This window comes from Lissotriton vulgaris, chromosome 3_2, assembly GCF_964263255.1.
Source record: "Lissotriton vulgaris chromosome 3_2, aLisVul1.2, whole genome shotgun sequence".
Lineage (NCBI taxonomy): Eukaryota > Metazoa > Chordata > Amphibia > Caudata > Salamandridae > Lissotriton > Lissotriton vulgaris.
The window spans coordinates 224,235,747-224,262,218 of NC_141690.1; the positions used below are offsets into that span (position 1 = coordinate 224,235,747).

General features: G+C 46.2%; 1 protein-coding gene across 5 annotated transcripts in view; it reads right to left on the reverse strand.

Annotated features, from left to right (window-relative positions):
- ST3GAL5 (ST3 beta-galactoside alpha-2,3-sialyltransferase 5) overlaps positions 1–26,472 on the reverse strand; it is a 296,048-nt gene that overhangs the window by 104,996 nt on the left and 164,580 nt on the right. Inside the window, exon 1 of one of the 5 annotated variants that reach the window (XM_086964245.1) lies at positions 21,777–21,901. The exons of the other annotated variants lie outside the window; for them this stretch is intronic. Within the exon in view, the coding sequence (XP_086820371.1) occupies positions 21,777–21,889 (113 nt within the window). The 5' untranslated portion in view covers positions 21,890–21,901. Of the gene's footprint in view, positions 1–21,776; positions 21,902–26,472 lie in introns of those variants that run through there. 5 annotated transcript variants of the gene reach the window in all.

Here is a 26,472-nt window from a genome sequence, read left to right on the forward strand (position 1 = left end):
CTACATTGGCCGCAAGAAAAATGTACTCACAAAAAATACATCAAATAAATAGTGGCTGCAGCAGCAAATATGAAAGCCTATTCAGGTTTAACGGTACTGTATTGGCATTATAAACGTGTCCTTTCATTTCATGCAGGATATTGAGGAAAGGCATGCCCTCTGCTTTCTAGGACCTTTCAATTAACACCTTGGCTGCTAGGGGGTTTCCCCTCCAGTGCTGATACTTGGTGAACCCCATTGTTCATGACCAGGTCAACTCGTCAAACGCACAGCGCAGGTAACGCCCATGACGAGCTGACCTTGTCATGAGCATGGAAGGGGTTAAGGCAAAAATGCCTGATGTAGGGGTCTCTATCGATTAATACTGATACAAAGTGACAGTGCTATTGGTCGTCTTCTTCCATTTTTATGCTTTTACCCACCTAGCCACGCTAGTTACTCACTAGTGCTGAGGACTGCGTTACGTGACAGCAGCACAGGCGGGCAACACCCTTTGGGCTCAAAGGGTCTTCAGCCCCCACCCAGTCGTGTGTGGAATCCCGGGCTGAGACAGCTTCCCGGGCACACACACCGCCACACCCGAGTACTTCACAGGTCTTTAAAAGACCATTTGCTTGTTAATGAGGCTTAGTTGTTTTTCACCCCTTCTTAGAGCCCCTGAATCTCCACTCTGCCTATTGCTGGAAGACTTAGCCCACCCCACCCCTCGCAACAACACTGACGTAAAATATACTCAATATTTTCAAAAGAAAAAAGGAATCCTAAAAGCGAACTAAATATATGTGAAGATCAAGTATGCAAACGAATTCGAAAAAAAAACCAACAGACGGAGCCCGGGCTCAAACAAGATTCCATTTGCTTTATACAAAGATAACCCCATTCTTTGGCCAGAATATCTCACAAGAGAATCTAAGAAAGCAGTTCAATCGTCATCAATTCTGGAATCATGGAGAGGTTCATTAATATCACCTATACAAAAGTGGCGACTCGCCACCGACAGTCAACTAGGACTGATCACATTACAAGACACAGATGCCAAACTGTTCGCAGGAGTCCTACTGGCAGAGCTATCTAAATGCGCAAGCAGAGAAATTCACCAAACCAATCAGGTTTTATGCAAGGGCTGGGAACAGCTACAAACATACTAGTACTTTCAACAGTAATAGACAAATGCATAGCAAGGAAGCAACCATTATATCTTTGTTTTGTGGACTTTAAATCCACCTTCGAATGTGTGCACTCGCAAACCCTCTGAGAAAAGTTGAAGAAGCAAGCAATTCAATTATTATACTCTAACACCGGGGTTACTATCAAGAAAAATTGGAACCCCCTGGGGCCTAAAACAAGGGTGCGTTCTTGCTCCATGCCTATTTAACTTGTTTTTATCAGATCTAACACTAGCTATGGCCGATGTGAATGCTTACCCTCCCAAATCTGCAGGAAGGCAAATATCAAATGTATTATATGCAGATTACGTTATTCTATTAAGCCAAACAAAGATAGGGTTACAAAGCCTGATAAACAGTATATCAAAATATTCCTTGGCAAATGGCATGGTAATAAACGACACCAAGACCAAAGTAATGGAAATTAACAAGAAGATATTGACAAAGTACAAACATATATGGTATGTTCAAAATTGTCAGCTGGAGCAAGTAAAAACATACCAGTACCTGGGAGTACTTTTCGATAGGGGATCATTTCAACCATACAAGATAGACCTGCAAAGGAGACGTAATATCTTATTGACTAATTTCGATCCTTGCTGAAGTTTCTTGCGGGACCTAGTCATCTCCGACTTTTAAAAGTAGTACAAGCAAAATTACTGCCACGCATAACATATGGTAGTAAAGCGCTGTGCGGAAAGGACTCTGTAACTGTAAACAATGCTCTCACTAAAACCTCCAAGCTACTTCTCCAGCTTCCAAACAACGCATCGCCCGCCCAAATTAGGCTAGAATTTGGGCTACCTAACCAGCTTATTGCTATGAAATGCCAATTTATAAAGATCTGGAAAAGAATAAAACACGAACCTATGTGCCAACTATTATGGTAAGAAATACAAACAAATCAAAAATTACAATTTTGGAGGTACTTACAAGCTGCATTAGCCCAGCGCCCAGCATGCGCTGTTTGGGATAAACCTATAACATCAGAATCTTTTAAAAAGAACATTAACAAAATAACTAAACAACTATCGATGCAGAAAAACAAAGAATCCCTTGCAAAAAGATTGCATGCATGGATAATTATGAACGAGTATAAAATGGCCAAGCCACAAACCATTTTAGAAACCCAAAATTAAACAATCTTTTTATAAAGCACAATTTGGCCTTCTCACACAATGCCATGGCTGCGTACAACAGAATCAATGTCCTGTCGGTTATGCAAAAAAGGAGAAGAAAATATTATCCATTTACCCTGTATATGCCCAGAGTTGGAGGAAGAAAGAAGAGCGATACTCAAGAGACACTTTAACACTCGTGGAATTCGGTCTAGTAGACAAGCACTTATAAAAGGTCTTAAATCAACAGATATAGTTTTGAACTTTGCTTTTGTAAAATTTATATAAATGGCAAAAAAGAAATTGGACTCCGGTGATGAGACGTCAGCAATCCTGCAGTGCAACTCACAGAATTAGTATTAGAGGGTATAAAGGGGACATGTATAAAAGAGATATTGCACAATAATTGTTGCACTTTTTCAGCTACCCGTAAAAGGGAAGTTAGAGTTTATGATTAGAATGTTATCAGAGATATATGATATATTGCTTACTTTTTACACATGGAATCCCAAATCCAAATAATGAATAACACGTTTTTATGCTTAAATGTACATTTCTAATATGGACCGGTTTTGTTATTTAAGTAAATATTGTCTGGTTTTAAATAATCAAACAATTAAAATTAATTGAATACTCAAGAGAGAAGTAGTCTTGGGTGCGCTGTGGCTGTATTCATTGTGACATTGGTGCCATTTAGGAGTGTTTTAACACTGATTTTGAAGTGCAGTACTCTGCTGATGTGGAGCTCACAGCATTACTGTAGGGAACCAAACCATTATTATTGGGACACAGAAAAAATGGGCTACACACAAACTATTGTGGGAGGTGCATTAATTCACTTACCAAGCACTTTGCAAACTGGGACCAGTACGTTACCAACACTGCCTTGCAATCACTGCACTAACCCACTGAGCTTAGAATCGATAGCCTGGATACTCACCAATCACTGCATTAGGTATATTTACCCTTTGTTTTCTGACTGGGATTAGAATCTATGATTTGCATTTCGTCAAAAACCCACAAGGATTTGAATCTGTAAACTGTGCATTACACAATGAACTCTGCGATAGGCACATTCCATGTGTTGTTCAGCATTTTAACCTACAATCTGACAACACCAACACCCTCCTCTTCACACACTTCCACAAAAGACAACCACACAACACTTACACTCCACCACACTGGTTACCTCTTGCAGCAAACAAGTCTAAGACACACACAGCTCTACTTCATCCCCTCTTACACACAACAAACACTCTACTCACAAATACATCACCAACCCTTCTTCACCTTTTACTCGCAAACAATACTATACTAACAAATCCATCTCATAAAAAAATCTCCATTCACTACTCCATATACCGAATACCAACACCAAGGACACACCAGCTACAAGCAGACCAAATACTGCCCACTCCTCTACAAAATAAAGTCACATTATCTCCAAAGCACTTTCTGTAAACCACAGCTTTCCAAACTTTTCATGTTGGTGACACACTTTTTGGAGATGCATCATTTTGGGACACAGTAAGGCAGTGTAGTAGCGAGTGACCGTAGCGAGTGAGCCTGTACCACCTATGGGGGTCCGGGGGTTCTCACTCACTGTATCTCTCTCTCTCTGTCTCCATCCTTCTCTCTCCATCCCTCTCTCTCCCACTGTCCGTCTCCGAATGTCTCCCTCTGTCTGTCTCGCTCCCTCTGTCTCGCTCCCTGTCGCCCTCCCCCTCTGTCTCCCTCTCTATGTATCCCTCTGTTTCCATCCCTGTCACCCCCCCTCTGTCACCCTCTCCCCGTCTCCCTCTCCCCGTCTCCGTCCCCCTCTCCCCGTCTCCCTCTCCCCGTCTCCGTCCCCCTCTCCCCGTCTCCCCCTCTCCCCGTCTCCCCCTCTCCGTCTCCCTCTCCGTCTCCCTCTCCGTCTCCCTTCCTCTCTCCGTCTCCCTTCCTCTCTCTCCCTCCCTCTCTGTCTCCCTCTCTCTCTGTCTCCCTCTCTCTCGGTCTCCCTCTCTCTCGGTCTCCCTCTCTCTCGGTCTCCCTCTCTCTCGGTCTCCCTCTCTCTCGGTCTCCCTCTCTCTCTGTCTCCCTCTCTCTCTGTCTCCCTCTCTCTCTGTCTCCCTCTCTCTCTGTCTCCCTCTCTCTCTGTCTCCCTCTCTCTCTGTCTCCCTCTCTCTCTGTCTCCCTCTCTCTCTGTCTCCCTCTCTCTCTGTCTCCCTCTCTCTCTGTCTCCCTCTCTCTCTGTCTCCCTCTCTCTCTGTCTCCCTCTCTCTCCGTCTCCCTCTCTCTCCGTCTCCCTCTCTCTCCGTCTCCCTCTCTCTCCGTCTCCCTCTCTCTCCGTCTCCCTCTCTCTCCGTCTCCCTCTCTCTCCGTCTCCCTCTCTCTCCGTCTCCCTCTCTCTCCGTCTCCCTCTCTCTCCGTCTCCCTCTCTCTCCGTCTCCCTCTCTCTCCGTCTCCCTCTCTCTCCGTCTCCCTCTCTCTCCGTCTCCCTCTCTCTCCGTCTCCCTCTCTCTCCGTCTCCCTCTCATTCTGTCTCCCTCTCATTCTGTCTCCCTCTGTCTCCCTCCCTCCGTCTGTTTCAGTCTGTCTCCCTCTTGTCTGTCTCCGTTTGTCTCCCTCTTGTCTGTCTCCCTCTATCTGTCTTCCTCCCTCTATCTCCCTCTGCCGGTCACCCTCTGTCCCCTCACCCCGCGTGTGTTTCAGCCTGGGCAAAGACAGCTTCCTGGACACACACACACACAGCTGCACTCCAGTACGTCGCAGGTCTTTAAAAAACCATTTACTGCTTTGTTGTGACTCTCCCGGCCCCCATAGAGCAGAGTGTCATGGAGTCCGCGCTGCTGTGGCGGTGTTTGCTGACACTCTTTGAAAGGAATTCCTCTTAATTATCAGCTGTTATGTGCCAAGTGCCATTAATACCGGTATCATCCTGCGACACACCCACCCTTTGCAGGCTACACAGTACTGTGTCCGGACACACAGTTTGGAAATCTCTGCTCTAAACGGTCTACTAATAAATGCTCGATCACTCTCTAAGAACAAACATCACACCCACGACCTTCTTACTGATGCAAAACCAGACACACTAATCATACCTGAATCATGGTTGGGAGATGATATGGCTCCAGTCCTGCATGAAGCTGTTCCTCTAGGCTATCAATCGATCACTAAAAATCATATAGGCAAAGAAGGAGGTGGCCTAGCAGTTGTGTTCAGGCATACATTACATATCACTAAATTTGACGAAATCTCCATAAAAGATTGTGAGGTCCTTTTCACCAGATGCAATCCTACACGGTCTTCCTCCTGTAACTTCCTGCTTCTTTACAGACCCCAACCTACCTAGGCAAAATTCCCAAACACACTTCTAGAAACGGTTTCAAACCTAATACCACAACAATCCAACCTATGCATTCTGGGTGACCTAAACATTTGGGTTGACAAACCAAATATGCCCCATCTGAAAACAATCATCCTTGGCCTAAAAGCACTGAACCTGCATCAGAACGTCCACAGACCAAAACTCATCACTGGACACATGTCATTTTTGCTAATAAAGAACTAGTTCAAACGATGACTCCAGTCACATGGTCAGACAACCACTTGCCTTCCAACATAAAGCAACACTAAGCGACACAGCTAAAACCACCTTACGCACATCCACCTATCGGCCGTGAAACAAACTCAATTTGGAACACTTAGAAACACAACTAACATCCAGTACAGATCTAGAAATAATAAATTCTGTTCAAAAACGATATTACTGGCTACAGGAAGCTTCGGATATCCTGATACCACTAAATACCACACAACAGAAGAAAAGAAACCAAGCACCTTGGAGAAATACAGAGATAAAAGAAATAAAACAACAAATTTGAAAGCTGCAGCGTGCCTGGCTCAAAACAAACGCCAACCAAGACAAACTCTGCCTATAGAAAATTAGAAGATTTTAAAAGTCAGCTATCAAAAAAGTGAAGAAAAAATACTATTCCGACAGAAGTCAAAATGCTAAATGTGCAAATGAAGAATTCTATAAAATTCTCAATGAATTTCATATAACAAATAGTCTAGAAGCAGCTCATCCCATTTCTCAAGAGTTCACAGACACTGGCAAATCATTACACGGACAAAGAAGAAACATTGGACTCCTACTTAAAACAGAGACAAAGCATGAGCACTAACCCGTTTACAAAGCTACAATCCAAGAATACTCTAACCCAGCCTCTCCGTTCCTTCCAACACATTTCACACAATGAATTTATGGAACTGGTCAACACAAGCAGGCCTGCCGGCAGCCCTTCTGACCAGGGTCCACGCAAAACCTTCAAGACAATTCTTCTAACAACCTCTGCTGCTACTCCAGTAAGGAGAATCATCAACTTAAATACCAGAAAATTTCCAAAAGAACTCCAAGTCATATATACACCCATTACTGAAGAAAACAAACGTGGACCTGCTGGGCCCGGACAACTAAGGAGCGATTTCAAATGGACCTCTCCTGGGCAAACTGATAGAAAGAGCAGCTTCCTCCCATATGTCACAATTCATTGAAGAGAATGCCACACTCTCAGACTTCCAAATGGGATTCCGTTTAGGAAGAGGCACAGAATCTGCCCTCCTTGCCATCTGGAATGACCTGAACAACACAGCTGACTGCAACGGGGTTGCTGCGCTACTTCTCTGGACCGCTCAACTACCTTTGACACAGTTGGTCTTGACACTGCTACAAAGACTCTACAAAGCCCACACAGAGGCTAATATAACATTTGCGTGAACTTGCATCTTAAAATTTGAGGGATCTTTAAAAGTGTGTTTTAACTTTCATTGTCCCCATAGACTGGAGCGCATCCTATCTTCTCAACAGAACTAATGTCATCCATACCCCGCCTTTTTCGTTCAAACCGTACTTAACAAAGGCTGGGGTACCTCAAGGGTTATTATTTTGTTCATGCTTTTCGACATCTACATGAAGTCATTACCGGCACTGATCAATCAATTTCACCTCACGTGCTTTAACTATGCAGATGACACGCAAATACTCCTTCAACTGCAATGCCCCAAAAACATTGGAAACTCACCAATTTTCAGTTGTCTCAGAGCCGTGGATTAATGGATGACGTAGAGCCATTTCAAATTGAATGCTTCCAAAAGCTAAAATACTCATGTGTGGAGATTGGAAACATTATGACCCGCTCGCCACATGGCCTGATGATCTGGGAACACAGTCTAAAATATCGAAGGAAGGAAGGAAGGGAGAAACAAACTTCGGAATGACCATGGACTCCAAGCTATTGATGAATGCCCAAGTGGACAAACTAGCAAGATTAAGGTTCGTTACTATAAAAACTCTGCGACAAATCTTCCCCCATTTGGGATTTCCACACAAGGTCCAGGCTACTATCTCCTTTAATTTGTCCAAGCTCGATTACGTCAATAGCCCCTACCATGGATCACCTTTAACGACCATGCAAAGACTACAATGAATTCAGAACTTGTATGTAAGAATACTCTTACATATAAGCCCGCAAGTCCATATCTCTCCTGCCTTTAAAGCCTTTAAAGCCCAGAAGATCCACGTTCAAGCTGCTTGTATCACCCACAAAGCAAAACATGAAACGGGACCACTCTTCATCGGAAATAAAATCACCAAACACATTCAGCAAAGGATCCTCCGCTCTAGAGTGGCACCTCGCTTCAAAATCCCAAGATGAAACCAAAAAAACAATGGGTAGCACATCATTCTCTGTTCAAGCCGCCAAACTATGGAAATCTTTACCCCAACCAACATAAGACCCACTGATAACCACCTTATCTTCAGAAAACTAGTCAAGAATTGACTCTTCCCCCACATAACCACCATACGCAAACATATAGAACGATACAGCGTATCTCTCTCTGTACATAAGCATTTATTTTTACTATAGATATGTACCTATATATGTGTATTGCTTTGTATAAACACGCAGAATAATTATGTTTGAAACAAATATTTATTAGTTCTGCTTAAGAAATTTAAATATTACTGATAGTTACATTATTCTATTATATATATATATATATATATATATAGAGAGAGAGATAATATAAAGGTTGCGACAATTAGAGACCAAATATATTTTGAAACTTAACTGTAAGACCCCTAAAGGGTTGAACATCTGTGAAGATATTCACCATTTTCTGTAGAATTATTGGTCCTAATCATACAATTCAGCTGTATCTTTCCTCTATGTTATACAACAAACTGTAAATATACTTATGCTAATGGTATATCTCTGTACACTTAAATCCGCTATCTATTTGGTTTGATTGATTAATGTGATTCGGATGCCAGGTCTATTCCCTAAAGCCTGATTTTTCCTAAACAATCTCTCTGTATTCTTATTCAGTCTACCTACCTTGTAGGTCATGTTTCGATTTGAAAACCTTTTGCTCCCAACAGACACATGAGTGCTCCATTGGATTGATGGATATTTGCCACAGTAAAAATAATTTTTTTCAGTATACTGGCATTAACCATCATGTTTCAAATAGTTCTACTCTAGGCTGATCCTTCTTAACCAGTCTATTCCAGTGTTTGTTAAACACTTACTGGCTCAGTATTTTGTTCTTTGAAACACGTTTTTACTACACGTCACAATACTTGCACTTTAGTATCACTGCAACTCACTAACAAATTTCTTTTGCTGCGAATTTCAGTAAGGGATCATAGGCGTTTGTTTTTGTTTTTGTCTTTTTCGCTTTTTGACAAACAATTGATACAATCTGCACAGATAAATTCTGCTTGAGCTGTCTTGGATTTAGTTATTACATGATAATCATATTTGTATATTTGGAATTTGGATCTGTGATTAGCTTCATGCAATTAGTATTTTTCTTAAAAACGTTAATTAAATTATTTGGTTTCAATACAAGCACATAATGTTTTATATTTTGAAATGTTATCTTGTATTATCATTTATTGCATTATAACATCGATATTTGCGAATTTACGCTTTTCGAATGTGGAAAAATGCTTTATTCCTCACAGTGGCACTGCAGAACTGTGGTTGTAAATAACATACAACTTTTAGACTAATTGTATTGATACAGTTAAAAAAAAAATTCAAAGCCTCCCATTAGACATCACCTTCTGTCGTTTTCCAAATTGTCACAAATTGTATTAGGACTGTTAATATTTGCAAATCAATTGTCATAATGCATACATCTAACATGATATCATGTAGTATATATAAATGCATTTGTGCAGGTAGTACTTGTTTGGAAAACAGACTTGTAGTTCACATCGCAGTACGTTTTCACTTTTTTTCATTTGTGTAGTTCAATTTACCACCTGAGCACAATTAATCAATTTATTTAAACACAGTTGTTTGAGCAGCGAGGTTATGTGAGCAAGGCTACACGTTAGCCGAAACGCGTCATCCTGCCCTCCTGCCCGACATCTCGCACCAGTTATAATTAAATAAAGTCACTGCAGCCAGCAGTGTATGCTGATTTTGGAGTCCGTGTCTTTCTCCGTTGGTGATTACAAACGCCGGAGCGGTAATTGGATATATATATATATATATATATATATCCAATTATCGCTCCGGCGTTTATATATATATATATATATTTTTTTTATAAATAAATAAAACTAATTTAAAGTACAACACTTGAAGGCCAGAGTGTATTTAATTCATCTTTAATCTACATATACTACCTTCCTTTATGCATCTATTCACCGCCCATGTACTTTTGGATCTATATATTTATTTCTTTTACTTGTTTATTACTTTTCTTCCAATTCAGCCTAGCCAATGCACTACCCTATTTTTCACTCTATTCCGCTCTCAATATGTCCTCTAGCTCAACTCTCCGACTCATCTCAAACCTCTTCCTACTACTCTTCCAAAGTACTAACATATTTCTCACCCTCTACCTCTATCAATACATCCATTACCTCCACTCCCTCCTTCATCCCAAACCCAATATCACTACTATGATCCCCAAAATAACACTACTCCACCCCCCCTCCATGCATCATCTCATACCTCTTTTTAATATTCTGATCCTCAAAAACAAGCCTTTCTAAACCCTACCTCTGACTCTTCCCCCTCCACCTCCTTTTTACTCATCCCCTCCACTTCCCTTTTACTCATCCCAAGCCTCCTTCTACTGATATGAGCTCCAAAACAAAAACAAACACATAAACTCAAAATCCTTCCCTTCTATCCTTCCACTATCCTTTTCAATCCAAATACCAGACTAACAGGTCCGCCACTCAAATTAATTTCATATTTCACTATACTAATTCACCACTAATCGTTTAAGGGTTCCGGAGTAGTGTGCTACTCTACGAAAAAGCGCTTTGACGCCTTATCAGGGGTTGTAAGTGCTATATAAATGTGATTACAATACAAGCTGTTAATTTTTCTGCACCTTTAATATTGTCATTATTTCCCTTCTCTATTCCAGTCATGCTGAGGTTCACTGGCCGGAGTGTTTCCTTGTTTTGATTGAATTTTGTACTGATATCTTTATTCGTTATTCTCATTTCTCTGCCCCTTCATCTCTCTTATTCTCTGTCTTCTTGGTTTGCTCCCTTAATTATCCTTCTAGCCTCCCGTGCTTGAAATAGGTGCTGTTAGATTTGGGGGTGTCTAGTTGTCAAAGGTAGGTAGGTACCTTTGACCAAATAGGGACCCTTGTGTCTAGTCAGGGTAAGGGGCTACACTCCTAAAATAACCCCTGCTCCCGCCCTTGGTAGCTTGGCATGAGCAGGCAGGCTTATCTCAGAGGCAGTGTGTAAAGCATTTGTGAACACATACAGTAATACAGTGACAACATTACAGATGGACACCACACAGGTTGTATTATAAAAATAAGTATTTTTATATAGACTTAACACAAGACCAAACGACAAAATTCCAAAATACTGTACTAAGAAATAGACTTTAAAATGTTATAAAATATCTCAGTTCTCTCAAGTTGTAAATGCAACACTTTACTCTCAATGTAGCTTGAATGCGTAACGCAAAGAAACAAAAGGGTCGCAGGGAAGGTGATGCGTCGGTTCCTTACACGTAGGGGATTGGATGCGTCGGTTCCTTACTGCTGCGCAGGGGAGTTGATGCTCACTTCCTTACTATGTGGGGAGGTGATGCGTCTGTTTCTTAATGCCTTTCGGTACAATGCAAAAAGATGGCACCTCGCTGCGATACTCTTCTACAGTGCGATGCGGCAAAATGGAGTCTTGGTTACGATGCAACAACGTTGGTACGATGCGGGCACTCCCGACGGCGACTCGATGATCTTTGGAGCTGCGACAGGCCCTGCGACGCGCTTCTCCGGTAATGCAACGTCGACCTTTGTGGCAGCGTCCCGCTTCTCCCGTGATGCGCGGCGCTTCAGCGATATGATGATGACAGCGGCGGCTCGCTTCTTCAGCAATGCGACAGATGCTGAGGAGGCGACACACTTCTCGTCCTTGCGTCGCGCTTCCCGCTCTCAGCGACACGCAGTCTCTCAGAAGTCCCAGAACAACAGCAGGCACTTCAATTCCCAGAAAGGGAATTCAGGGGGGAGCTGGTTGGTGAAGTCTTATATCCCTGAGACTTCCGGCAGGAAGCTAGCTCTAGTTCAAACCCTTGGAGATTCTTCATCAAGTTGATCGAAAGCACACTCAGTCCTTTTCTCCTTTCTTTGGCAAACACTGCAGGCCAACCCCGAAACACACAGCACAGGGGTAGTCTTCTCCTTCAGCTTCCTGGCTCCCCTGCCTCCCCCCCATATAGTTTACACACACATTCCTCGCCTGTTTAGGATGCTCGCTCCTAATCACACACTCGCTGCTAGGATTAGAAGATGTTATAATCAAACTGCCCATTCTGGCTTCCTGGTTCTTTTCCTCAGCAAAGGTTTGTCTTGATTCCCAGAAGTGATCTAAAGTTCTTGGGTCTGGGTCCCAATATTTATACTAATTTTTCCTTTGTTCTCTTAAGGCAGAGAGGCCTTTGCCTAGTCCAAACCTGTTCTGGTCAGTCCGGGAGCACTTTGTTTACAGGACTCCTTCTCTTCCTTTGACGGTGCAGTCCAGGGACATCAGACACACCACAGGAGGTGGAGCCAGCATTGTGGAGGGAAGGCACAGCCCTATTCAGGTCCCAGGTGCAACTCCTCCCTCCCATCTGCATGCAGATCTTTCTATTCAGCCCTGTGCCGACTCACCCTGTCTCCTGGAATCCTCCAGTCCCTGTCACTCAAACTCCAGACAAGGACAACTATCCAAGCCTGCAGAAGCAGGCTTTGATAGTTAGGCAAGAAATACCTACTTTCTAAAAGTAGTATTTTCAAACACAATGTTAAAATCAACTTCATTAAAAGATATATCGCCTTATTCTGAGTTCAGGCATACTAAACTCAAATTTCTACCTAGTTCCCCGAGTCAGTTAGGATTATAAGATGTTATAATCAAACTGCCCATTCTGGCATATGCAGAAATATCTTCCGGTGGATCCCCACCAATACCAGAAAGACTGTCACCCAGGCCCTCGTCACCAGCCGACTGGACTACTGGAACGCCCTCTACGCCGGAACCAAAGCCAAACTACAGAAAAGACTCCAACGCATACAGAGCGCTTCTGCACGACTCATCCTGCACATACCCCGACACAGCCACATCTCTGCCCACCTGAGAGACCTGCACTGGCTCCCCGTCAGCAAAAGGATCACATTCAGGCTCCTCACCCACGCTCACAAAGCTCTCCACGACACAGGCCCCGAATACCTCAACAACCGCCTCACGTTCTACACACCCACCCGTCAACTCCGCTCCGCCAGCCTCGCCCTCGCCACCATCCCACGGATTTGCAGATCCACCACCCGAGGAAGATCCTTCTCCTACCTGGTTGCCAAGACGTGGAACTTCCTCCCCACCCACCTAAAGACGGACCCAAGACCATCTCTCTTTCAGGAAGCAACTCAAGACCTGGCTCTTCGAGCAGTAGCAGTAGCAGCATCGCCTCCCCCCCCCTCCCCAGCACCTTGAGACCCTTGCGGGTTAGTAGCGCGCTCTATAAATGTCCAGATTGATTGATCGACACAGATCCCTTGTAAAGGGAGAACAGTAGGTATGCTCCCACCCCCCAGGAGTCGGAGCGCATATTTCAGAATGTAAACGTTACTGGGGCTCCTCCCACCGTGAACCGCTACTTCAGAATTTCAGCACAGCCTTACCTTTTTTTTCTCTTGAATTTTCTACTTATTTTGATATACTCAATTGCTTGGTTATTTGTATTTATTACCTGCCGGCAAACACTGTTACATGCAGTATTTTTTTATTTTGGGGGTGGGTTCTTTTACTGAAAGTTAATTACTTGGGTTGGAGACATTTACGTTATTTCTTTTCCTTTCGCTAACTCGATTAACTACTCATCCAGGTGACAAGTATTTGTGTTGGTCTCCCAAGGCTATACTTATTTTTTTGAAACCGCATGTTGCCTATCACTTTAGTCCGATTGTGTTTAAAGGTAGCTCTGATGATGTCACCATCAGTGACAACATGCGGCCTACAAGTGATTTCAACTCCTTTGCTGCCCTTTTGACACTGCCCTACTGGAAGCATTGCTTCTTGAATTTGATCAGATTACTTGTCCGTTTTGCATAGTTGAACGGTTATTGGGTAACTTTTGGTGGTTGTTTTTATGGACAAGGCCCAAACGTTTTATATTAATATAACAAGTATTAAAAATGCAATAGGTCTCGCCTTTTATTAAGTTAAAGCCATTTGCTTTGCTATACAATACCATTAGCAAAGCAAATGGCTTTAACTTAATCAATGGGGAGACCTATTGCATTTTCAATGCTTGTTATAACTGGCATGGGCACATTTTTGTGTGGAAATATCCGTTGCATGTTTGACTACAGAGGTCGTTCGTGGGCCATCCGGGTAAACCGTTGTAGCCCGTCCCGAGGCAGCACAAGCTGTTCCACGGTCACCAACACTGACCAATTAAATTCCAAGCTCAAACTATACAAAAGTGCCACCCTTCCAAGCTCAGACTATACAAAGTGCCACCCTTCCAAGCTCAGACTATACAAAAGTGCCACTCTTCCAAGCTCAGACTATACAAAAGTGCCACCCTTCCAAGCTCAGACTATACAAAAGTGCCACCCTTCCAAGCTCAGACTATACAAAAGTGCCACCCTTCCAAGCCCAGACTATACAAAAGTGCCACCCTTCCAAGCTCAGACTATACAAAAGTGCCACCCTTCCAAGCCCAGACTATAAAAAAGTGCCACCCTTCCAAGCTCAGACTATACAAAAGTGCCACCCTTCCAAGCCCAGACTATACAAAAATGCCACCCTTTTCTACATTCGGATTTAAAGCTCGTTAAATCTAAAGGGCAAGCAGTTAATGTGCCAGAAGGGAGAGGCGTATGAAAACGATGCGCTCGCACATATTAACCATCCCCCCCCTCCCCCAGCGCACCCCCTCAAAAACAGAAGAACTTGCATCAGCAAGTCACTGTCGAATGGGGTGAGGTGGTTGGATGGGAAAGAGATTTTAACCCATCATGTACCAGCCACTAAAGCTGCGAGAAAAAAAAACAATATTGATCAACACTACTGGCTAGGCGCTCTTCACAAGATTATTACACAATGTTTTAGCTCTCGAGCCACCCGCCCTTCTTCGGACCCGATGCCCCAATCATTATAATCTACAAACAGTGACAGCATCACGACCTAAGGGGTGTTTCCAACAAGACTGCTACTTCCAGCCAGAGAGGAGCACGACAAACGTCACCGAGGGTATTAGTGTACTGAAGAGCGTAATGCGACTGCGTAATGCGTAATTCGCAGGTCGATGTTTATAGGATAAATACAAATAAAAGTATGCTCAAGTAGTCAGGAGATGCGTATAGCGTCAGTACCATGGCTCCAACGTGTGCATTAAGCCACGAGTCCATTGTCCATATCTCCTAACACGCAGGGAAACGCAGCAATCTGAGATACAAACATTGGCAAAACCAATAGGCCTGGATTTTAGAAGCTAATGTATAAACCATTAGCATTTCAGAGAGAAAGACATGGAAGAGAACTGACAGAGAGGACTATAGTTCTAAGTATTACTCATGTACTTCAATGAAAACACTTCACTGGAGGCTAGAGGAGACATCCAATCAGCGAACAGCAATAAGTGAGATGGGTGCTTCACTGGGTTGTTCCACGATGCGATTGACAAACTCTCAGGCCAATGATTGAAAGAGACTGGTTGAAGAAATCCAGTGGCTGAAAGGGGGCGGGCAAAAGTCCCTAATGTCTAGTGCTAGCAATAGGTTGTTGCACAACTGTGCTGTCACAACCATGACCTAAAAATCACAAATTAAGGTTATTCGTGCCACTACGAAAAAATGTATTTCCGCTATAAACTCCCTCACCCAAAAGATTTTCTTCCGCTAGGCCTATGCTTTAATACATCTAAAATAGTCACATAAGTACTAATGATTTTTACAGACTAAAATGCAAACGTAACTAAAGGGGAAAAAATGAAGACACTAGTGTTGTCTTTTTTAACTTGAATCGGTCACACAGGTAGTCTTCGTAACAAACAGATTATTCACATTATAAGAACAGGGCCCAGCTTCAGTGCACATGAATGCAGCTCAATTCTACAAGGAATCAGCGGTCCAGACAAGCCCGCACCGGTCCCACAGCTCAGTGACGCCCCCAGCTTCGGTGCACGTAACTGCAGGTCCATTACACAAAGACCAAGAAGCCCAGGCAGGCCAGCACCGGTCCCACAGCTTCAGTGCAGGTAACTGTAGGTCCATTACACAAGGACCCAGCAGCCCAGACAGGCCAGCACAGGCCCCACAGCTCAGTGACGCTCCAGCTTCAGTGCACATGACTGGGGTTCCATATAGGACCCAGCATCCCAGACAGGCCAGCACGGGCCCCACGGCTCAGTGACGCTCCAGATTCAGTGCACATGACTGGGGTTCCATATAGGACCCAGCAGCCCAGACAGGCCAGCACGGGCCCCACGGCTCAGTGACGCTCCAGATTCAGTGCACATGACTGGGGTTCCATATAGGACCCAGCAGCCCAGACAGGCCAGCACGGGCCCCACGGCTCAGTGACGCTCCAGATTCAGTGCTCACGACTGGGGTTCCATATAGGACCCAGCAGCCCAGACAGGCCAGCACGGGTCCCACAGCTCAGTGACGCCCCCAGCTTCAGTGCACATCACTGGGGTTCCGTATATGACCCAGCAGCCCAGACAGGCCAGCACAGGCCCCACAGCTCAGTGACGCTCCAGCTTCAGTGCACATGACTGGGGTTCCATATAGGACCCAGCAGCCCAGACAGGCCAGCACGGGCCCCACGGCTCAGTGACGCTCCAGATTCAGTGCACATGACTGGGGTTCCATATAGGACCCAGCAGCCCAGACAGGCCAGCACGGGCCCCACAGCTCAGTGACGCTCCAGATTCAGTGCACATGACTGGGGTTCCATATAGGACCCAGCAGCCCAGACAGGCCAGCACGGGCCCCACGGCTCAGTGAGGTACCAGCTTCAGTGCACATGACTGGGGTTCCGTATATGACCCAGATGCCCAGACAGGCCAGCACGGGCCCCACAGCTCAGTGACGCCACAGCTTCAGTGCTCACGACTGGGGTTCCATATAGGACCCAGCAGCCCAGACAGGCCAGCACGGGCCCCACAACTCAGTGACGTACCAGCTTCAGTGCACATGACTGGGGTTCCATATAGGACCCAGCAGCCCAGACAGGCCAGCACGGGCCCCACAGCTCAGTGACGCCACAGCTTCAGTGCTCACGACTGGGGTTCCATATAGGACCCAGCAGCCCAGACAGGCCAGCACGGGCCCCACAACTCAGTGACGTACCAGCTTCAGTGCACATGACTGGGGTTCCATATAGGACCCAGCAGCCCAGACAGGCCAGCACGGGCCCCACAGCTCAGTGACGCCACAGCTTCAGTGCTCACGACTGGGGTTCCATATAGGACCCAGATGCCCAGGCAGGCCAGCACGGGCCCCACAGCTCAGTGGGCATGACTGGACTAGGTCTCTGCAAACACTTTTACGGGTTCACCAACCACGCGGACACCGCAGCTCTCCACTGCGGACAGGGGTACAGGATGACTCCAACACCGCAAATCACAGCGCTCTAAATGAAGCTCAATCGCTCCTAGAAACCATCTCAGTGAAGAATGCACATTCTGCAGAGCTCAGTTGAAGCTATAGATTGCAATCCTAGCGTCCAGACTCACAATGCTGCTAAAATCCTGTTCCGTTACGCAGTAATAACGCAAATCATTAACTGGGCTATGAAGCAACATGACTGTGGCAAGAAGCACTGTAAGAACGAGTTATGTGGATGTACGCTAGAAAACAGTAACTAGAACCTCTGTGACATGAGGTAATATTGCGGATATTTTGTTGACTGGGCAGTGCATGTTTACATGGCATTACCCAAAATCCATCTGAAGGGCCAAGCTCTATGATTAGTTCCAAATTTCGATTTCACTGACCCCGGTTTGAAAATTAGGAGTCAATTAGATATCAAAGAACTCAAGAGATACAGAGCAGAGGGAGAATAGAAAAACCTTTAGACTGCAACTTGCGCAAAAGGGGTCCTTCGCCAAGACTTTATGCAATGGACACAATTAGGAACACAGGAGAGATATTCTGCATGAAGCGTGAATGAACCTAATTTCTGCATTACAGAAATGTGAACCATGCTCACAGGAGCAGGTACAAGTGATGCTGGCCAGCGCCAAATCTGGCTTCCCAGGGGACATATGTTCACCCCCCTCCCCCCAAAAAAGACCACTTCCTTCTTAGCCCACTATATTGCGTCACCCGCCACTGACCTTTTTAATCTCTCTTCATTGTGCTTCTCCCAGCTGATTGGAAGTGTTCCCAAGTGTCTCCAATACTAAAAAAACAAAAACTAACTCCAATACAGAGATTCTTTCCAAATACCGACCTGTCTCTTTGCTTCCTCTGTTAGAAAAATTCCTAGAAAGCAATTAACAACTGCTCACCTATTTGGAAAAGCACAAGATCCGTGACCACTCACAATTGGGCTTCAGAGCGATGTACAGCACCGAAACCACAAGAGTGGCAGTAACCGATACCAGCCGCCACATTAGATGCAGGTACTCCAGTAATGCTGGTATTGCTAGATCTGTCAGCAGCTTTCAACACAGTCTTGCATTCAATCTTCACCCGCAGACTGCATGACGCAGGTATACATGGCAGAGCAGTACACTGGCTCAGGAACTTTCTTAGAAGCCGGACCCAAACCCTCTGTATAGACTCCTTTAGTTCCCGCACTATGAGGGTCAATAAAGGAGTCCTGCAGGGTTCCTCCCGGAGCCAGACATTATTTAATGTCTATATGGCCCCGCTTGGGCAGATCGTTTAGATCTTGCAGGTTTGTGATCGTGTCTTATGCCGATGACACCCAATTAGTCATCTCTTTTTGGGCAGGATCCACATCTGGTTAAACCACGGATTTGTGTACTGCATGAGAACATTTGCTGACTGGATGACCAACAAGTGCCTCCATTTATATAGGCCAAAAAACACAGCTAGTGCTGTTTGTCAAGTCTCAGGAGTCTTGGTCAACGGACGGGTAGCCTGCTGAATTAGAACCAGCCCCTTGCCCAAAACAGGAGGTTCAAAATCTTGGCGCCAAATTGGATCGGACACTTTCTATGAAAGACGAAGTGACAGCAACCCATGGCACCTGCTTTGCCACCATGCTATGGCTTCCCGCTACACCAAGAAAAATCCTAGTCCAGGCACTGATTACGAGTCTCCTGGACAACGGGAACGCAGTATTAGCAGCAGCAAACGATTCATTGCTGGCTCAGCTCCAAGTGGTGCAGAATAAAGCTGCCCAATTCATCTACACCCTCCCTTCTTGCTCGTTCTCTGCTCCTATCTTGAAAACCCTTCACTGGCTACCAGTTAAGAAACGTCCCGTTTTTAAACTGTGCTGGCTGACTCACAAGGCACCAACCAACCAGCCTCCTACCTACTTGCACGACAGACTCAGTCAATACCAGCCAACCCGATTGCTTTGTTCGACAAATCAAGCTTTACTAAACACTTCCAGATTTGGTGGCAGATCTCTCATATCTTGTCCCATTTCACTCTGCAAATCCGGCCGTGTCAAAATCCTTCAAAATTCAAAAAACCTCCAAAGACGCAGATGTTTCACTTAGTCTACCAGCACTTGCCAATGTGGCTGCTAAGCACCATGATCACTTCTGCGTGAATAATTGTATGCAATAACAAATGCCTGTGACATAACATAACCACCATGGCATCACCATCCTCTGTGATCCAAGAGAGCCCCTACTGATTCACATGGGAGGCTGGTGGCCACATGTAACCCGTCCTAAAGAGCCGCAAGGTGATGGGGTGCACAACGATGGGGGCCGGGTGTAAAATACCCTGGCTCGGGCCCAGCTACTTCTCAAACATGGGGAAGCTTTAGGATAACAGGACTAAAACTGCTGCACAAAATACGGCTGTTTTAATCCATTTAGAAGAAATTTAGAGCGCTTCAGTTCGAAATTAGGTTTTTAGCCTCAGGTCCTTACAGACCTGAGGAAATTGGAAAATGTCAGCCCCCTTTAGATGGGGGAGATCACAGTACTCGTTTATCAAACTTGGGAGACTGAAAGGTGGTGGTGGGTAAAACCACAAACAGGGAAAGCCGAGCCACAGCTAAGCCATGGGTCTGGCTTGGACCTTAAAGCCCGTGCACGAAAAAGGCTTGTAAAGGATTTGCAATATAAATCATACAACAAACCGCGTAAAATATGGTAAAGTTTCATTAACATTCAAAAAAGTGCATTTCTTTACCTGTGCAAGCTTTAACATTAGTAAGAAACATTATATAACCGAACTTAGAAGTACTTCTTAAAAGGGATAGTTTTATACAACTGGTAGTTTAAACTTGTATGTTTTAAAGTACTTTCATAAACGATAACGAAGAAAAAAAACAGTTTGGGGGAAATAAAGTATTTGCTTAAGATCATACAATTGAAGTGGGGAACAGCAATTTATTACTGTTTCTGGTTTTACTTTGTGCAAATCAGCCAGGACATGAGTCTCCGTTTCACTTTCCTTATATTAAGGCTTTGTTTTGAAGTCTTCGTTCATTTTCTAGTTTTGAAACACAGCGCGAACTCGACCCGAAGGACGAGCGCTTTACATGAGCACCGTTTACATTACACAAGGTCAGCTGCATTGGTTATCCGCACAGGGAGAGTACGTGAGTTGCCCAGAACAACAGGATGTTGAGCCGACGCCGAGACTCGAACCTCATCCCCAGTTCACAGTCCGCCACTCTGACAGTAATGCCACATCCTGGGTGCAAGGATGAAAGCAAGCAGATGCCACATGAAAGCCCGGCTCGGTGCGGGCTCGAGGTTCCTGCAGGTCCTCGAGCCGAGCCAGAGCCAGGCTTCAGGCTCGAGCCTTCAGTGGCTCGTCCACCTATACTGAAAGGCCATCCTACAAGTCGAACTTGAGTCTTTTTATCCGTTATGCCTAAAAGTTGTGTTTAGTTTAAAACGTCATTACTCGGAGCCCCCCCCCCCCCTGTAGAACTACTTGGAAGTCATTTTGGAGCGCTGAGCGCAATTTATCAGACAAAAAAGCCTCGAGGAATAAAATAACCTCTCCAGAACCGGGAGGTTTTAAAGCTTCTATGGGGTAATATCAACTCCAGGAAAAATAACAACATAGCAAGCGACAGTGACTAATGGCAACGGAATCAAAGTGACTTGATTAATGAGCAGCGCTTCCTAATGCATGTGCGGTGGGCCAGTCACCCGGACTCAGAGCGAAGACAAACAGTAAACACATTACACAACTGCAAAGCTGAAATAAAAAAACTTAAATGGAGCTATCATGGGAAGCGTGCAGCAAATGAATTGCAGTTTAAACGACTTTCCCATAACATCAGTACAGCGCTTGACAGGCGATGTGCAGCGTAAAACTCACCGCCTCTAGGCGCTTGGGGCCACAGAGCATACACTGCAAGCCTGTAAAAGATGCAGGCGCGACAAGCGAGATGCGCCTTGAAACCTTCAACGCAACAAAGCTCAGACAGAAGTAGTATGTGTGTAAAACGCCTTAAAGCCCAGTACACAATGAAGATTAGAGGCAGTCGCGCACATTAGTACTGTGAAAATGCACATTAGTATCCCACCTGCACGTCTCTACATCGCCCCAGAGGCCCGCCGATTCCTGCTATCCATCTGCAGCACTCTGAAAAATAGTTAAAAACTGCCCTTTGCCAGATACCAGGCAGAAGAAGCCGTAAAAGTACCGTTCTTCGCGATACGAACTGGAAGCAAAGACAGGCATAACCCTCTTTAGCGTGTCCTCCAGGAACATACAACGCCATTTAGGAGCTAGAAACACAAGTAAGTCTCCGCCAGCGCCCCCTCCGCTCCCGAACACTCACCAAGTGCAGCTCCTGCCGGTGGGCATGCTGTCTGGCGGAGGCGGCGGGTGGTCTGGAGAAGGCTTCCTTCTTCCCAGCCTGGCACGCAGGCGAGTGCCGCCTTCGCCCCTCATTTCCTGAACCTGGGCTCCTTCCTCATGGGCATCAGCGGGTTAAAGGCAGGCTCAGGGTTATGCGCGCAGGCGCTGCCCCCTGGTGGCGGCAGCTCTTACTGCAGCTCCTGGACCTGGCATGCATCAGGACTCCCTCCGGGAACAAGGCGCGCGCCTCGTGTACACACACACCTGTGATTTACCCAGGACCCAGCCACCCAACAAGAACCCGTCAGAAGCAGGGTGGTGGGTTTGTCGGACCCTGTGCTCAAAAACGGTGACGTGCATTTATTTATATTAAACACGATGTACAAATGAGTAGTTCAGCTAATTGGAACCCATGTTTTATACTTTCGCTTTTAGCAACCATTTTCTGCTCAAACCAGAAGTTCTTGGAGCAGTGTTCTATTTTCTTCCATGAGCAGTAATCTGCTACTATGGCTATTGTTCTGAAGCGTGTTTAATGTTTCCCCGGGCCTGTGCTTGCATGTTCGTGACATGCGTCGCACCACCGTGTTCTCCACGTCTGCCCGTAGCCCCGTAGACGTGCCTGCAGCTTGGGCACTGCGGTGCCCTTCCCAGCCGGGGATGCGGACTGGTAGCGGCTGAATGACTGCAGGCGGCGCCGCCGTGAAAGTGTGGTGGGAGTGAGCCACAAGCCGCCACTCCACTCCACTCTTTTTATCCCCCCGGAAAGCGCCCAGCCAGGATGTACTGGAGAAGTCGGGCGGCACTCTAGCCTACAGCAAGAAAGAGGCCAGAAAATAAAAAAAAAACACTTTAAACAGCTCTCAAATCAGATCGAGCGGGCGAAGTAAGCCAATGCAAGCTTCCTAAGAAGAGTTCCTTTCACTCGCCATCCATCTATTCACCCATTTATCTTTCTATCTATTCGTCCATCCACCTGTCCATACGTTCTCCTATACATATACCCACCAATTGCCCCATCCCTCTATCAGCCATCCACTCAACATGTTCATGTATCTATCATTTAACTATTCATTCACTCCCATCCATGCCCACTTTCCCCAGTCAATCCTCTCACTGAGTCTGTCATTCAATTACCCTTTCATCCTACCTTTCACCTTTCTGCCATCTTTCTCTTTACGTTGCCTTCCTTCCTTCTTGTCATCCTTCCTTTCACCTTCAGTTCTTCTTTCTCATTGTACCTACCCATCTTTTTTCTCTCATCCTCACCCTTTCTTTCATATCTTTCTCAGTCATGCTCATTGTTCTCCAATGTGTTCCTCTCCATTTTCTACTATTCAATTCTTTTTTCTTTATGTGTTCCCTTCCCTGAGCCTGCCATGTGACTGGGTTTCGGTCACGAAGATCATTCACGTTGTAATTAGTGTTCGAGGTATGGTATGACCACAAGGTATTGCATAGGCTGGGTGGCACTCTACATCTCTTCCAACTTTTATTAATTGAAAATCAACTTTCTATTTGCATCATGCATACATAGTCTCGAAGCATCTGACTCGGTGCTGGATTAGGGCAGAGACCATACCTCTGGCTCCAGCCTCCATCATCTCTCACACCCGTCAGTGTGGTGACAGAGTTGACCGCCCAGGGTTGGTGCCTGGGTACGGAGGATCCCCCTTGGAAGCAGCCACTGGGGTGTCCCTAGATTGCAGAGGCGACCTTAGGCTTCACCGTCCAGGGGTCTGGGAGTTCCAGGTTCTCCAGACAACATCTCACCCAGTTCCTCCTGGTCGTGATCTGCTTCTCAGGCGGACCTGTTGCTTGTTTCAACCAGGACAAACTTAGGGCTACTGTAGTGTGGCCCCGCAGGACAGTGACCATGGTTACCTGAATATTCACAACGTTACAAATTTCTTTTTCAACAGGCATAGGGAAATTCCACCCTAGGTAGCACTCCGTATGAGGACATGATCGTCCACAGACAGCGAAGGGGCAACGGGTCGCCAGATCTGACTATCGCAGTTGTTCGTGTTCCTAGGTTTCTCTTGAGCTGCTTCCATGGAAGCAGCTCCTCACCTCTTTTGCCGCCCGGGGGTTCAATTTCTTCCGTAGTGCTTCCACCTTGCTTGGGTCTGCTCGCAGCCCTTCTCCCAAGAACGCGTCCTCAAAGATGTCTATCAAGATTTTATAAAACTACCAATTTTCCTTGGGCAGCATCAGTCAGCAGTCCAGATGCTGCAGCGTTGCCCTGAACCACACATGATGTTCCTCAAGAGTGTCTGAGAAGATCAGGATGACGTCATTGAGGTTTAAATCTACTACAAGACCAGAGAGTGTTTCACAGATGGTGTTTTGAAACACCTGCGCTGCAAAAGATATAATAAAGTTTACAGTGCGGTATCTCCGGATACCCATGTGGGTCAAGAATGTCATTGCATAGAAACTCGCCGGTTTCAACTCCGCTGGTGGTAGCCGGCATTGAGGTCAAGTTTAGAAAACCATTGTGCGCCATTCAGGTTAGCCGCAATGTCATCCATAGTAGGGGTGATGTGCCGTTTACACTGACTGGCCTTACTTGGAATTCTCATGACCCCACAGAGCCAAAAGGCCCCAAGTTGCTTCGGTTTAGGCTCAATTACAAGGGGTGAGACACAGGGACCTTGTCGACCACCTGGTTGCTCCAGATTCCACAGCTCCTCCTCCACCAGCAGCAGCAGCTGAAAGGGTACCTTCCAGTGGTGCAGCACCGTGGGCCTCAATGTCTCAATAATGTGCAGCCGCGCCTTGGTGTTCTTCAGCGGTTGTAGACCTTGGAAGAGCTGGGGAAACTCCTGCATGATGACAGTGGTGTACGACTACTGGATTTTCCCTGTGAGGATGACAAGGCTCAGGTCATTAGCCATGTGGCAGCCCAGAAAGGGGCTGGTATCACCTTATGTGACATAGAAACGGGCCAGTGATGACCGTCCCGTAACACCACCACCACAACTCCTACTAGCGGCTGTGGTTCCATGCCACTGTAGGTGTAAATTCTCGCTATGGTGGGAGCCAGCTTTGGGCATAGAGATATCCTGTCGAGCTGGTTGATGTCCATTACGTTAACTGAGGCTCTAAGGCCTCACAAAGGTGCAACCCATCTCCACAGTGCACCTGGACAGTGGGCATTTGCGATTGCCTTCTTTGCCTGAAAAGGAGATGGTTAATAGCTCGCTAACTCCATTGTTGCAGAGCTCAGGATATAATCTCGGTTTGACCCCCGATAACTGTATCTCGGGCTCCTCCTCAGCGATTGACAACTGTCGTAGGGTCGCTCTCAGCTTGCCTTTATTCGCAGTCATCAGCCCCTTCCTTTCGCTTCGGCGCACTTTGGCAAAGTTGTTTAGTTGCCCACAGCGTGAGCACGAGCGCCCTCGAGCGGGGCAGACATCCGGCGTTCGGTACCCAAGGCTGCATTTGCCACACTTGCCATCCAGTTGTTATGGAATGTTGGGGTATGAGCGGTAGCAGGTTTTCTTTGGATGGCGTCCACTTGCTCTTCCTTTACCTTCACAATGCAAGTAGCCACAGGTGGGGTTGACCCTCTCACCACAGCTATGTCATCGGCTCTGCTGTTTGCCAGGTCAAGTGACCGTGCCAGGACGAGAAGGCATCCAGGCCGATTCCTAGCAGGTGTAGAATGAGTCGTGGTAGAACCGCCAACCGGGAACCCTGTATCAACTGTGCCCTGATCCCTTCAGGCTGGTCAATGTTGATGCACGTGCTTGCTAGTTTCCCGAGGTGTGCGTAGAAGACATCCACTGACTCATCCTCTGTCGAGCTTGTCGCTACTTAAAAAGCTCGTAGTTTGGGTTAAACTGAGGGTCTAAATGCAGCATCAACGTACGTATCACCACGCATGTTGGGTGGGTTTTCAAGTAAGCTGCATTAGTTCCGTCCCTCCAAAGTGAAGCAACAGCCATCTCTGTACCACCCCATCCGTTTTGCGAGAGGCGCGGAAGTGATAAGGCTGCCTTCCAACCAAGGAGCGCCGCAGCTGCTGCCAGGACCACTCGCTAATGCCGTGACTGGCGAGTGGGCATAGAGAGAGGGTGGCATTGGAGCAGGGTCCAGCTGCTGCTCGGACATCATGCTAACTATGCCCTGTGGCAGGCGTCTCCGCAAGCTATTGGGACCTGGGCTGCTGTGCAGAGATTCACTATGCTGAGTCGGTATTGGCGTCCTCTTTGACAGCACTCCCCCTACAGAATGTCTTAACTAGTGAGAGCCATGACACTGATTATCACCTCAAGCCCAGCACATGGGACGCTCAGGGCGCTGCTTTCGGGCCCACTGATCATACATCCTTTAGGATGTCTCCTAAACGCCCTACCAGGCAGGCAAAGCAGTAGTTAATTCAGGCCAGCCCCTCCCCTCTCTCTGACACGCACTGACCAGGATGACAGTAGAAGACACTGCTGTGCACACACCCACCAGGAGGTGACACTTCCTCGGATTCTCAGCGGTGTAGTGGCCCACAGGGACAGTTTCCTCACTTGCCGCGGGCTGGATGATGGCACCGCCGGTATCGTACTGGAGGGGCAGCAGGGCGAGTCCTCCAGTGAGCCCTGTTGGAGCGGCAGATGTAGCAGAGGCAGATGCCCGTCTGCAGCCCTGATGTGGCCGCTCTGTGTGCCGTGAAC